Below are 15883 nucleotides of genomic sequence, written 5' to 3'. Positions count from 1 at the left end.
CACTAAGGCCTGGTCTACACTTAAAATTTGTGGGCATAGCTATGAACATAGGGGTGTGAAAAATCATACCCTAACTAACATATCCATGCCAGCAAAAGCCTGAGTGCTAGACGCAGTTATACTGACACAGGAGTCCTTTTGCCAGAATAGCTTATTTCGTTCGGAGCGCTGGTATAAGCTATATCGGCAAAAGCACTCTTTTGCTTGTACAAGATACAGCTACATGAGAAGGTTTCGTTGTAGACAAGGCCTAATTTTGTGAGATATGTCCATTACTGCATAGTCCAAATACCAAGCAGCACTGGAAATTATGTAAGATACAGGTCAAATAAAAAATGAAAGAAGAAATAACATGCTTGGAGTTGATGTTTTCACATTTCATTTCCATGTACAACTTGGCATTTGATGTATGAGATTTAGTTTATATCAATGGCCTTGCTTTAACAATTAGCATTTAGGACTGAATGGCAGTCCAATTGAAGTCAATAGCAAAATTCACGTTGAATTCAAAGGAACCAGGCTTTGACCTATACTCAGGGATGAAAGACTGAATATAGCCTGTGTGACTGGTAATGGGATACAGACCTTTCACGTCCAGATCAATGATTTCAATTTGGGCAAAATTGGTAGTGATCAAAGATTGTTTTCCTTGGCTTAACAGTAGAATATTTTAAATCAGTGGGTAATTCCAGTTCAATTAGGGTGGAAATCACAGCCATCACAAATGAGCAAGCCTCTTGGGAGGGATACCATTTTCCTGCTCTTTATAAAAAAAACCCTCATGTTCTTTTTATAACTCTCCCCCCACCCACCCCTCTATGGTTTGCAATTGACATCCTTTTTGGCAGATTCGACAGAGAGGACCAAGTTTAACTGGGCAGGGACAACTAGCTACCCCTCTCCTCTAGACCATGTTTACGGTGGAGCAACGTAAGGAAGAGTTTAGTGTTACTGCCTGTGCTGTGCCCGGTGGAACAATTTGTTCCCAGGATTGTCAGAGCGGCAATTTCACCTGCTTCCACGAGCCTGAAATTCTCTTAACAATTTAAAAAACCCCACAGTATGTCTGGAAAACATCTTGTAGCACACACACACACAAACAATAAAGACCGCCGCTTACTGTACCGAGACATGCTGCAGCTCCCACCATAGCATAAAGCCCTGGAGTGACACAGTCTGCTCCTGGTCTACACCAGTTCCTGAAGATGATCCAGTCATGATGATGGTAGGCCAGCTGCTCTACTCCAATTCCAACCATTCTACCAGCCATGGCTCCCACAGCCATGCTGGGAATAAAGAGGCCTGAAGGGATCTTAAATGAAAACAGACAAGTGACTGTTTTGACCAAAAGGTCTCCACTATGCATGTAAGAAATATGGTACCAGAGTACCAACATCCCTTATCGGAGCCAGTGCCAGACCCCACAACTCTCTGGAAGTCTCAGTGGATCTTCTCCTTGGTCTGAGATGGTCCTCTGCAAATACTGGAACTATACAGGAACTTAAAAAGTGATATATAATTTAAATACATGCATATCTATTTTACCTAATCCTAGTTCCTGAATTCACACCAACTTTATTTCTCAATATTGGTATGAGCAATCTTCTTTTTTAAATTCAAAATTTGCACATTGCATAGTTTTAATTTCTCCTCTTCTGAAGGCGTAGCTTTTGTGTGTGTCATAAGCAGGGCTTTGGAGCTGTGCTCTGGCTCCACTCCAGCTCCAGGCAAAACCTGCAGCTCCACTGCCCTGGAGCTGCTCCGCGCTCCAGCTCCAGGCTCCGCTCCAAAGCTGGATCTTCAGTTCAAGCTTATTTTGCAAGATAGACTTAAACGGTTGTTGCTTAGCATATAGCACTAATACCATATTAAAGTCAGTGGCTCATTAGAACTTGATTCATTCTGCTATGGACAGGTCCTAAATTAGACGTTGAGAAAACAGCAGTTGGTTAGGTTAGCAAAATAATCAAACTGTTGGGTTTATTTCAATAGTTTCACTTTTTGGAATAAAACCATGAATTTATTTATGTGAATGCGAGCTACTAGTTTGTACAGACAAATGTATGTTTACAAATGGACTCCACCAACAACCATATAGCTACAACTTGCCTCTTCCCACTTTGTGTAGTTTGGGCTTGGATAAAATGGAATCTGGACCACAAAACCCCTATTTGTTTGGGGTGGAGGGGTGTTAAACCAAAATAACCCTTGCTTGATGTAGGTTCACCTTCAGACAGCACTTTTTTTCTTTTAGCCATTTGGTCTGATGTACTGAACTCTATTTCCCCTTTCTTTCTAAAAAGCAAAACTTGACAAACACAATGAAGGGAAAAAATAAAACAAATCAATAAAACCTGCACGGATGGAATCTTACAGCTGAGCTTTTATTTCAAATGTTGCATATTTGCATAATCTTGTGATCTTTTAAATTAATAAATAGTCAGTAAATTCAAACGTATGGTTCCCACAATCAGTGCAACTTGGCTACACTGCACTGTATTAAGACAAGAATATACAGCAATATAAAATACTCCATATTTCCAAGGGAGCTGAATTTCATTTGAAGTGGGAATCATGCTTTATTGACTTACTGGCAATAGTGAATGTAAATGCTCAATAACAATACTGTATCTTTTTTTTTAAACCAAGAAAAATCAAAGAAACCTAGCAGATACAACAAGGGGGCTCAATCCAATACGGTCTTCTTTGTATCCAATGCAAGTTGATGAGAAGCAGGGGAAGTGAGACATACAAAAACAGATAGCATGCTACAGCTAAATTGAGTTACTCTGTATATTACTACAAAATACAAACGCTGAATGAAAGACCATGAGAAGGTTCTGTGATAGCATCTTACAATTCACCCTGATACCAGGAGTGTCTGTGGAACTCTTGCTAATTTCTGAATCTTTAGATGAATCTGTTGCCATCAAAGCAGAATCCTAATTAAGCCCTAATTTTCTATTGCCTTGTGCTTCAGAATTTGCATGTTCTCACACACATCCCTGGTATTATGCCAGACGTATGTAACCTGAACATGACACTCTAAGCTCTGATATTAACCTGGTCTTGTCATGCAAAAGTCTAGCTTCAACACACAATATGGATTGCAGCAATGAACTTTACACACCCTCCAACTTACCTTCATGCCAAAAGTAAATATTGTGATAATAATTTTAAAAATCAGAGCCAGGGCCAGCTGCCACATTGCAGTGTAGACTCCAAAGCCAGCAGGTCTGTCAGGGATGTCATCTACGGGCCTGGTCATGTTTGGGTCATTAATATAGTCACAGAGTTGTGAGGACTCCAGAGCGCCACAGTCATTGAAAAGCTCAGAGATCAGCTCACTGGTGCTCCTCCGAGTGTATGGATTAGGATAGGCGATGATGGCAGTGATAGCAGTTACCACAATGACCTCTAGGACCGGATACTTCCCAAGCCTGGTTGTTTTGCGCCTCCGGCACCATGCAATGTTGCAACGGATAAAGAGCGTCCCCCACAGACCTCCAAAGACCCCAAGCAGAATGAATGGGAAAAGTTCAGCCATATACCAGGGGGTGTGGTACTCCACATAAAAAAGAACCAGTCGGCTGTTTCCAAACGGATTGATGGACCTCAGAGTAAAGGCAGCCACAAGAGCAGCAAAAAATGACCTCCAGAGGGTTTTCAGGGGAAAATAATAACTAACCTAAAACAAACAGAAACAGTGAATGCTTAACTGAGTGGGAGGTAAGGTGTTTTGATTTAGTTACTCTCTTTTTTGTTGCACCACAGGCCCTACTGCAGAGGTGGGCAAAGTACAGCCCACAGGCCACATCTGGCCTGCGGAACCATCCTGCCCAGCCCTTGAGCTCCCAGTCCCTCCCCTGTTGTCCCCCTTCCCCTGCAGCCTCAGCTTGCCATGCTGCGAGCTCCTGCCAGGCAGCACTGCAGTGTGGCTGGCTCCGGCCATGCGGCACAGCTGCCAGTCTTGCTGCTCGGAGTGGCATAGTAAGGGGGCGGGGAGTGGGGGGTTGGATAAGGGGCAGGAGGTCCCGGGGGGCAGTCAGGGGACAAGGAGCAGGGGGCAGTTAGATGGGGTAGAGGTTCGGGGGGGGGGCGGTCAGGGGACAGGGAACGGGGGGGGGCTTGGATAGGGGTTCTGAGGGGGGCAGTCAGGGGGCAGGAAGTGGGAGGGGGTGGATAGGGGGTGAGGGCCAGGCTGTTTGGGGAGGCACAGCCTTCCTTACCTGGCCCTTCCTACAGTTTCGGAACTTTGCTGTGGCCCTCAGGCCAAAAAGTTTGCCTACCCCTGCCCTACTGCATTCCCTCTGTTGGTAATTGTGACTTTACATACATGGGTGTGTCTGTGACCAGAACATGGTCACACATCTGTAAGGAAAGGCATTTTCAGACTTGAGGAGGAAATTGCGAACAATGGAAAATGAACATCAGATGAATCATAAAGGAAGCTGTTGAACTGTGATGTTTTAAATGGACACACTGGAGTTATGATCTCTAGACATGCTGTAGTAAGTTTCTGTAATCTTTTGTTAGAATGCTCAAGGCATACACCTTTTCTGTATGGGGTCAAATGCTGAACACACACACAGCACAATCACACCTTTGGTTATCTCCAGGAGACTATTACTCCTCTTCTGCCAACATTATGCTAATCTACAGGGTAACTTCTCATTGGTAACAATTACAGATTATATATGCTTATATATGGCATAACAATATTGGGAAAATAAAAAGGATTCGTAAGGAAGGAATCAAGAGAAAGTATTGTTACTGATGCAAATGAATTCTGGATTCGTAAGGAAGGAATCAAGGGAAAGTATTGTTACTGATGCAAATGAATTCTGCAAACATATATCATGAAAGTGAAACACAGCTGATTCACTGGTAGCTCTTACCTCTTCCAGGCTAAAAAGTACACCACCAATTGGAGCACCAAAAGCCACAGAGACTCCTGCAGCAGCTGCAGCTGAAAGCACCTGCAACACAAAGATTTGCATACAAGGCATGAGCCCTTTGAGTTGTTGTCATTTCGTTCCCCTTAAATATAGTCAATCTGAGTCCAAGCTCACCTCTCTCCTCTTTCCTTCATTCTTGCTGTACTTTGAGAAGAGGCTGCTGAAGAAGTTACCACAGCAACAAGCCACATGCACTAAAGGACCTTCTTTGCCGAGGCTGAGGCCCGAAGACACCACGAGAACCAAGGTGACTGTTTTGATTAAGAGTGTCCACTTCCCCAGGTAGCCCCTAATAATGAAACCACTCAGGATGGTTTTTATCTGGAAGGCAGGAAGAATAGGTTGAAGAACTAAATAAACTTCTGCAACTTCAATTTTGCAAAAATGACTTAACAACTATAGTAGACAAATCATTGCTTGAAAGAAGCCACTGATGCACTCAGCGAAAGATTAAGACAACTCTTCTACAGTGATATCGTACTAGTGGTTAACATGAGTAGTGGGTAGACATGGCAACAATTTTACAAGCTAGTTAATGTGGGTGGACCCTGCCTGTGTGAAGTCAATGGGACGCTGCCCATGTGGATTGGCTTGCAGGATCAGGGCTTAAATGAGATGCAAATGAGTGTGACCAAAAAAACAAAATAATTATAGTGTGGGGCAGATTCCATAAACATTATATTTTTTGTTATTTCCAAAAATCCCATCACAGAAAAATATTACAGTGCCATGAGACTGAACCTTGCAGAGGTCTTGGTTTTAACAAGTTTCTCTCAATTTTTTTTAAATATGGATCAAATCTTGCCATATTTAAACAGACAAAGTCAACAGGCAGAAATCTGATTTGGAATTTGCCTCTAAAACATGTCTAAACTGAAGGTAACTCTAGCATACACCCATCACTTGTCACCATTCTTAGCAGTGATTTTTATTTTTCTACATCCTGTTCCAGCAATCCAGTCCAGGGGGACTAGACATGGCATCTGAGTTCCTTTAGTGACTGCACTGTAAAAGGAATTGACTGAGCGTGTGCAAGCAACAGCCAATTTAATGTGTCTTGTAGCCCTTTGAGAGGGAAGGAACTATGATTTACTATATGTTTGTACAGTGCCTACATCGCAAGAACGCATGACCTGGTTAGCTTATAGCCATTAAAGCAATATACATGTAAAATAATAATAGAAAATCCTTTACAAAATTATAGCACGAGTTGAGACCATCATGATTTTAAAAGTGAGATCAACTAAGCTGTGTCAGTTTAAGTATACACTATGCCAAGCTCCAGTTTACACGGATTGATACTCCCCCGCTTCCTTTTTTCCTTTGTATTCTTCCCCAAAGATATAAAGCAATAAATCAATCTCTAAGCAAGTTTTCTAAAAGTACACTCAAACCAGTCTTGAAATAAGGTTTTTGGCTTTGGTGTTTGTTGATTTTTAAACGTCTCAAAATTTTGCAAATTCAAAGTTTTTCATCCAAAAGTGGCCTTTTTTGACTTCTGACTTCATTATCAGAATTTTTATCCAAAATGTTATCAAAACCAGTAGACATTTTCATTTATTAAAATCCAGGTTTTCTGTAAGTGAAAATGTTTGATAATATTTTTATTTAAAAAATTAAAAAGTTACAACAAAAATTGAAAAAATAAAATAAAAAATAGCTTCATATTGACACCTGAGCAACGGAAACAATGTCAATATTTCAGGAGGGTTTTGCAATTATTTTTTCCAACCAGTTCCAGATTTTTGGTTAATCAGTTTTAGATTTCTTGGGTTGCTCTCCTAGGGGTGACGAAAGGAGCAAACAGATCTGTACAATGAATTAAATTTGAAGGACAAGGATCAGACTTTCAAAGACTGAAGCTTAAATTTAGACTCCACAATCCATATGGAGGCTCTTAATAATACCCAGCTGTTATTTAGCCTTCCCCCCCCATTTTTTTTTCTTTTAGCGTCTGACATGTTTTATTAAAGTATTAAGTAACCTGTAGCTCTTCTTGATTTCAAGGTCACTAATTTAAGAACCCAAAGATGGATTTAGGGCCAAATTTTCAAAAGTGACTGGTGACTTTGGTTGCCTGAATTTTGGGCACCCAGCTTGACACACCTGGTTTTCAGAAAATCAGATCCTTTAAAGGAATTCCAAATGGTGGGCCCCCAAAAATTGAGGAGCTCAAACTCACTAGTTACTTTGGAAAGCTTGGTCTTGAATCTTCCTCCCTTCCCTTTTTTTTGCGCCCCCACCCCTTAAATCTTGGCCTAAATTTTTATCTTCTCCCTTATAACTGGAACATGTAATTGTATCTGGTGGACTTCCAGGCAAATATTCATGTGTAACCCACTGATGAGTATGCACTATGGCTCCCCCTCTGTGTCCAATCCACAGAGAATATGAATTGTTACAGCCCAGTTAGGGAGCCTTGGATCTTTAACTCAGGTTCTAGCAGTTCATGCTTTTAGCTCTGGAAGTGTCCAGTTCAGTCCTTGGGTTGTTGACCAAAACAGCAGCCATTGCGTATGCCTTTGAGTGGAGTCTAAGATGAAGAATTTAGACAGGAAACATGAACACAGCTTAGGCAAAAGGCATAATATAAAGACATGTCAGGTGAAAAAAAATATTAAAATGCCTTGCTTCTGCTTGTTCATATGCCAAAGGCATAGCTATATAATGGCACAGGTCTAGAACATGAAATGACTTTTCAGGTTTTAAATATGCATCCATCTGGAAGAAACTCACCTCTGGAATCCCAGAACCACAGGCGTAAGGAGCAAACACCCTGACCAGGGAGACTGCCAGGAAAGCAAAAGATAGAGCCCACATAATGTACAGAAAATAGTTTAGAATGTAAGCACTTGCACCCTGGAAAAACAACAGCAAAAACACTGTTAGACAAATGCAATGAAATAACCTTATGTTCTTATTAGGATTTGGAGTGGGGTGGAGCAGGTTCTGTTCAATTACTGCAACACTAGTGGTATGATTGAAGCTGCTTCTGCCTCAGTAAGTGTGAATGTTTGCACATTTTTGTGCTCCGCAAAGATACATAGATGCAGCATCTTAGTTTATTTAAACCAATCTACATGGTGTCTTTTGGAAGCTTCTCACGCACTATACAAAATACCAAACTAAACACTTAAACAGTTGAAAGAAAAGCTGAGCACATATACACAGTCCAAACAACATCAAGCAAACCTAGCACCGGGGCAAACCCAGTTACAGCCAGAGAAAAAATACCCCAAAGGAGGGATTTGCAATGTACTTTAAAGTCAGCCAACGAGAGACGGCGGTGGGCCTCTCTGGGGACGCTGGCTGAGATTTTCAAAGTCGGGGATTTAGCAACACTTCTCCATTAATTTTAATAGAAGGGGCAAGACCAGTATCACCCCGGCTAATTGTAATGATCAGGCAGGAACATAGGATGCGAAGTGATCAGTCCAGTTCTGAGGGTTTAGATTATGAAGAGGCTCTCCATACTAACTCTGATACCTTACATTATATTCTTTGGTGTATTAACAGCCAGTGCACTTCACAGAAGATGGGTATAACTGAATTCCTCACTCCTATCTGAAGGTATAAGGTACAGGACACATTCTGCAGTGGTTGCGGCCTCCAAAGCAATTTGAAAGGATGCCCAATTATGAATGTATTACAGTCGTTTACCCTGGATATGACAAAAGCATAAGCAATCATGCTGAGGCCTGTACTCAAGATAAAGAGATGGGCTTTCCCGACAGGATGCAGATGGTAATGGTAATAGCCACTCTAAATCACTGTTGTAACTACGGAGTGAGCAGTCAGTGGTTACCTCCAAGTTCCACACCCATCTCTAGTGATGCCATTCTCCCTGGAATGGACATACAAAAACTGCCCAAGTTTTCCTCAAGACACTCTTCCCTACCCACAAGCATGACCTTGACCTTTTCGGGGTTGAGTTACCATTGGATGTGTCCCCTCCAAATAATAAAGCCACTTAGACAGTCCAATAGCCAAAAAAGAGCTCATAATGGACTGATCCAATCGGAGGCATGGAGCTGTGATTTATCAGTCTAAAGATGACAATATGATGCACACCTTTGAAGGTTCTCCCTCCACTGCCTGATGGTCCAGAACAGAGACAAGGGAAGCCTCAGTGAAGACTAGTAGTGTCCATAACCTGTATTTGAAGTACTGAGAGTGCTTTTTCAGATGGCAGAGAATTAAGAGGACACCATGCTGTATGTGTGACCATCAAGGAAGTCTGTGTCAACTACTCCTATTCTGTTCCAGTTCTCAATGCTAAAAACCCTATTTTCCAATCTTATGAATGACAAAGCAGGCAAGGTCAATGTGATGGTCCCCGTTTGCCAAACATGCCATAACAATAACTAACTCTAGCATATCCCTAGATATTTCTATCCGAATACGATATCAATGAGTGGCCTTACTGATAACAGCAGAAGAGCAGAGTGTTATCAACCCCCATGACCCAAGACTTAAGTAATAAATTCCATACTTATCAAGGACACCCATCCATAGTCATAGTGGAGTTTTATTGTTCCAGCTGAAGAATGTTTATTTCATTTCCCCATGAATGTCTTCTCCCTAGTGCTTTCAACTAGAGACTCAATGGTAATATTCACTATTCCCTTAGAGCAGTGGTTCTCAACCAGCCATCCGGGACCACAAAGGCAGCTGCAAACAGGTTTCAGGGGGTCTGCTAAGCAGGGCTGGCATTAGATTTGCTGGGGCCCAGGGCAGAAAGCTGAAGCCCAGAGGCCCAAGCCCCTCCACCCTGAGCTGGAGCTGAAGCCTGAGCAACTTAGCTTCATGAGGCCTCCTGTGGCGTGGGGCTCCGGGGAGTTGCCCTGATTGCTACCCCCTAATGCTTGTCCTTGCTTTTATATATAGAAAAACAGTTGTTGGGACACAAGGAGGCCATGGAGATTTTTAATAGGACAGTGGGGGGCCTCAGAAAGAAAAATGTTAACCCCTGCCTTAGAGGACAGTCTGAGTTTGCAGTCCCAGGGCTACATTCTGATCTCAGCTACACTAGTGTGAATCTGCAGCAGTTCCAGCTCATCTGGTGAGAATTTGGCTCTAAAACATTGAGCTAAAGCAGCTATTTTGCTTCTTAATTCAATTAAGCTGCACCATATTCATTTCTTTTGACAGACTCCTTTTTCAAATCTCAGATGTAAAGACTGCAGATCTGTTTTAGGTATTTGCTACAGACACACATACTACATCATACTGGGTCAGACTACTGGGATCCCACTTTTTTTGCACAACTACGTCCCTAGGGATAACATTCATCCTCACATTCTCCAAACATTTGACATATGAACATAAGAATGGCCATACGGGGTCAGGCCAAAGGTCCATCTAGCCCAGTATCCTGTCTTCCGACAGTGGCCAATGCCTGGTGCCCCAGAGGGAATGAACAGAACAGGTAATCATCTAGTGATCCATCCCCTGTCGCCCATTCCCAGCTTCTGGCAAACAGAGACTAGGGACACCATTCCTGTCCATCCTGGCTAATAGCCATTGATGGACCTATCCTCCATGAACTAGACACGTGGTCACAGGCAAGATTGAGTTCTTTTTTGAACACTTATAGTCATAAACTTTTGGAACTTTAAATAACAGTTTCTAAAGATTAATAGTCTTTCAGAAGGGAAGTACTAGTGACTCAGCCACACTTTAGCTGCCATCACCAAGACCCTGATTCAGGAAGGCACTTACTCACATGCTTACATATAAGCCTACGGGTCTACTGTTGGAGTCAACACTCTAGGCCAAAACAGATGGCTCCAGTGTATTACCTGAGGCAAGTTTAGTCTCCACAAGGAAGATGGCGCGTATCCTACTTTTACAGCATCCTCTGCTGGCTGTTTTAAGGAATGGCACTGGAATAGGATAGTGGTTCTCAACCTGGGGTATGTGTATCTTTGGGGTATGCAGAGGTCTTCCAAGGGGTACATCAACTAATCTAAATATTTGCCTAGTTTTACAACAGGCTACATAAAAAACACTAGCAAAGTCAGTACAAACTAAAATTTCATACAGTGACTTGTTTATACTGCTCTATTTACTGTACACTGAAATGTATATACAATATTTATATTCCAATTGATTTATAATAATATGATAAAAATAAGGAAGTAAGCAATCTTTCAGTAATAGTGTGCTGTGACACTTTTGTATTTTTATGTCTGATTTTGTAAGCAAGCAGTTTTTAAGTGAGGTTTTTAAGTGAACTTGGGGGTACGCAATACAAATCAGACTCCTGAAAGGGGTACAGTAATCTGGAAAGGTTGAAAGCCACTGGAATAGAAGAAGGAAAGAGCACAGGGTTGAATGGATGGCCAACACAGGTAACCTGTATAATGAGGAGTCGGGAAGAAAACATGATCTGATGCATAGACTGATTTATTTTCATGTTTTCTCTAAATCAAATCTGCTTTTTGGGGGGGAGGTTTCATAGAAATACTATAATTAAAAGAATACTGACAGATCCCATAGGATGTGTCAGAATTCATAGTGGCAACATATTTAAGGGGCTGAAAGGAGCCATGATGCCCAAAACCACAGGGAAGAAATGATCTAGGGCTCCAAAATGTCAAATTCAGTTAGACATGATAAGCAGAGCCACAGCTGTGCATAAAATAGAAGAGTCTGAACATATTACATCTGGGAAAAATCCTCCAAGAACTTTTTATGTAAAATGTTCTGTGAACTGTTCCCTCTGCACACTCAAGGCAACCAGTTCTTTTCACTGTGCTTGTGTCTGTTGTTTGGATGTCTTCTGCAAGGTGTAGTAATTTATGAATGGGAACAAAAATCTCTCTGTGTACTGACTGTAATTAAATCAATCTTGATTGTTCTTAGAAATTCTACAAGGCTTTGAGAAGCCTGCAGAGTTTGTACAGAGGTAGGACTGACTTTCTGATGTATGTGTGTACATTTCCTGTGGGGCCCTGGTGCCTGATTGGGGTCTCTAGATGCTACCATAATATAACAATATTAATACAGTTAGATCTACTGACTGTAGAAGTCAGTGAGACAGGGGAAGACTGCAGATCTTAGAAGCTCTGTTGGTCTGGGGGAGTCGCCAGAATCAAGTCAAACTAATAGTTATTTTCACTGTAATCCTTAAGGATCAGAAACCTAGCTTGAATATGGTGAAAATATTAACTACGTGTGAACTAAAACACCCATCCAGCTGTTATGCTTAATGCAACGCTCCTTCCTCCCCACCTCTTCTCCATCCAGGGATTTCTAATAATCTACAACTTCACTCCAGTTCAGCAATTTATCCTGGGACAATGTTTATTTAATGTTACTAAGAAACAACTAGTACTTGTGGCACCTCAGAAACTAACAAATTTATTTAGTTATTTATTTAGTCCCTAAGGTGCCACAAGTCCTCCTTTTCTTTTTTGCGAATACAGACCAACACGGCTGCTACTCTGAAACCTAAGAAACAACTATCAGTCTATAAATACTGACTAAGACAGTTGAAATGCCATGCAAATTGCATTGCATTGTGTATCACCCACTGTACAGGAGAGATTCTTGCTTGGTATCAAACAGCGCGGCATGTACACACAAGTGCCAGTGAAGTCAATGAGACATCCCCTCTGGAAAATTAGGCCATGCGTGTCCACAGACAGTGCAGTCCAGCTAAAACTAAAACAGCAGCTTTGGGGTTACTGTTAAGAATGACCAACCTGTTGTTGTACAGCAACGACAGGGTTCTTAGAGACTGTATGGAGTTCCAGGTTAAAATTGCACTGCCAAATTAAAGTGAAGGTTGTGGCGTTCTCCCTAGTGGAGTCAAACCTTCTGTTTATTCCGCTAAATCCCTTAAACCAAAGATGACTTATCCAGAAGCCCGTAACAGCACATCCAAAACACTTTTTTCCTGAATGGATGAGATTGCAGCAAGCATCAGATGTTTTTTTAAAAATGGCTGGTGGAAGATACTCCCATACTCTGTTCTCCACAGAGAAAGAGAGAGATTGGAGAAAGTTTTTTGAGCCGAAACTAATCAGGTCAAATTTGTTAATAGTTTCAGGTTGACCACAACCGCATTTTTTAGCAAATAAATAACTTGTCTGAAAATTTTCACCCAGATCTAGTTATGAGGTAATTCTTTTATTCTAGTAAGGATACAAATAAGAGATTTCCCCATTCTCGCAGACTTTGTCTCTGCAGCACACACACGAGACCTGGGGCTTATAACAGGCTAAGCAGAAAATGTTTGTGGGAACCCCTGGTAACAATATTGGCAGTTCATAACTCTACCTCGGGGGTTGGGGGACAGACTGTTTGAAGAGAATATCACAGAGTAGTGGGTGGGGGGGAAAGAATAATCTGGGAATGGTTAGTATTTCCCAGTCTACAGCCTAAGCAGGTCTTGCATACCTCAGACCGGTTTACCAGAAGCTCGGACCATTTCTGCCACAGGGGACATTTGTCCCGGTCATCAAATGTGGTTTCATTAGATGTCCAGCAGCACTGCTCATGGCTGTACCAGAATGCAGATAAGCAGACACCCTCTTTCAGATCTGTCATCCAGTCTACAGCTAAATCTATAACTCCAGCTAACGTGCCTTAAAAAAAGATCAGGAAATAAAAAATAAAGTTAAGTGGAACACATATTCATCTAATTATATTGAAACAAAACACATGATCTGAAGGACCAGTTACAATCGGAGCATAAAAATGGGCCAAATAATTAGACTGAACAGCTGTGAGTTAGTAGGGAGGAACTGAGCTTCTCCAAAAATGTCCTCTCTTCTTCTACATTTTACTGTGCAATGCTTCTTTTGAACACCATAATTCTCATCTTGGCTCTGCCCCTGATAAAATGGGACATCACATTCCAAATACAGACACAAGCCGCAATCCTGCAAGCTGATCCATGTCAGCATGCCATTTGACTGCTGGCATACCAGTGAAGTTAATGGGACTTCACACATGCAGAGAAATCAATGTATACATATCAGACTGCAGGATCAGGGAAATTGTTCCACATGGTAGATGAGAGGAGGGGCATATGTGTGCACGCACAGACACACGCATTTCTGTTGGTCCCAGTACACAGATCTTTAAATGAGCAATTTAAGTAATACAAATAATGTAAGGCCCAATCCTGATTTACTGAATTTTATGATAGTTTAGTCATTAAGATCAATGGGACTACCATTTAAACATTGATGTAGATACCTAATAGTAATTCAAGCCTGAGAATAAAAATGTCCTTAAAATACTTTCTTTATGAACTTCATCCTTCATTGCCAGAGCCAGCTTTTTCAAATAATTATACAGAGCAACAGTGACATCCAGTGGCCAAACAATGCTTGAGTATATACCCTATGCTGTGGATTCCCAGAGAAGATCTTGACCTTCCTGTACAATTCCTAATCAAATATCATAATCTGCCATAGCTCTAGTATTGTGAAAACACAGAAGTCACCTTAGCACCTGTGCATTTGACTGTGCATAAGACTGTGAAAGCCTGTCCACTGGTGTACAGTAGAAGCTCAAAGTTACGAACACCAGAGTTACGAACTGCCTGGTCAACCACACCCCTCATTTGGAGCCGGAAGGATTCAATCAAGCAATAGCAGAGACGGAGGTGTGGGGGGGAAGCAAACACATTACAGTACAGTGTTAAACATACTAAAAAAATAAAGGGAAAGTTTAAAAAAAGATTTGACAAGGTAAGGAAACTGTTTCCATGTATGTTTCATTTAAATTAAGATGGTTCAAAGCAGCATTTTTCTTCTGCATAGTAAAGTTTCAAAGCTGTATTAAGTCAATATTTAGTTGTAAACTTTTTGAGAGAAGAACCATAATGTTTTATTCAGAGTTATGAACAACCTCCATTCCCGAGCTGTTCATATCTCTGAAGATCTATTTTGGACTTATTCTACACTGATGTCTCCAGATGCTGTCATTGACAAACTATTAAAATTGTATTCAAAAGTTAAATTAGAAACAAACTCTTTAAAGACAACTGAAAGGTTCTGCAATAACTTCATAAGTACATCACATTTATTGTCACATCGGCAAGAGGGATAATACTTGTCACCACTATAAGGCATATGACAACAATGAAGGATTTCATGTGATATGGGAAGAATCTGTCTCCAAACTGAAGGGGAACACAGATATGCCAATGAGAGGTATGTGAGATCATTAGGGAAGCAAAGGGGAAAGCTGGTGTAGCAATCCAAGTTTTTGCTTTTGTAAAGAGTTAGGTTTTGTTTGTTTGTTTTGGTTTTTTTTGTGGCTTGTCATTTCTAGTTGCTCAAGTTTCTATAGAAACAGTGGGCCATATTCTGAGTTGGTGTAAATCACCATAACGCTACTGACCTCAATGTGCCTAGCTAAGTGAGTTTCTCTGTAAGCTCTATGATTTTCTGAAAAACCTCCTACTGATCAGAATCTCTAACTGGTTCAAGGAAACACAAGACCTGGGATTGGCCCAAGGAAACCTCTGCCTTGTCCAAAATGTGCAGAGTTCAGTCCCTCTCTCATCCTCTGATGGACCTCCATATTTATCGACACTTCCCAAGCTTCGCTTAAGGTACATCTACCCTGCACCCTGCTTTTGGCAGCATGTCGAGTACATACACTATGCACACACCCCAGCATGGGTATAAACAGCAGTGTAGACTAAGGCACCGCTGCCTCCCCCCGCCCCCCAGAGCCTTTCACTGATACATGTAGCTACACATCTCAGTGTGGATGCAGCCTGCTTTTTCACTGAGGCATGTAGTTACACGTACCCTACATGCTGCTGCCTGTGATGTGCAGTATAGACAGATCCTTAGTGAAGCCTTCCACCATGCCCTGTCAGGTAAATCAATACTCATGTCACTTCACAGGTGAAGTAAATAAGGACTATATCGGGGTGGCCAAACTTACTGGCCCTC

The 15883-nt window shown here is 41.6% G+C and overlaps 1 protein-coding gene across 1 annotated transcript in view; it reads right to left on the bottom strand.

The window, feature by feature from the left end:
• Positions 1-15883, bottom strand: part of CLCN4 (chloride voltage-gated channel 4) — a 56712-nt gene that overhangs the window by 13640 nt on the left and 27189 nt on the right. The window contains exons 4-9 of the mRNA XM_073354691.2: positions 13365-13552; positions 7695-7817; positions 5073-5279; positions 4899-4979; positions 3143-3688; positions 1126-1312 (exon numbers count right to left, since the gene is read on the bottom strand). Coding sequence (XP_073210792.1) covers positions 1126-1312; positions 3143-3688; positions 4899-4979; positions 5073-5279; positions 7695-7817; positions 13365-13552 — 1332 coding nt within the window. The remainder of the gene's footprint in view (positions 1-1125; positions 1313-3142; positions 3689-4898; positions 4980-5072; positions 5280-7694; positions 7818-13364; positions 13553-15883) is intronic.

Source organism: Lepidochelys kempii, chromosome 1 (genome assembly GCF_965140285.1).
Source record: "Lepidochelys kempii isolate rLepKem1 chromosome 1, rLepKem1.hap1, whole genome shotgun sequence".
NCBI lineage: Eukaryota > Metazoa > Chordata > Testudines > Cheloniidae > Lepidochelys > Lepidochelys kempii.
This window is presented reverse-complemented; position numbering and strand designations above follow the sequence as displayed.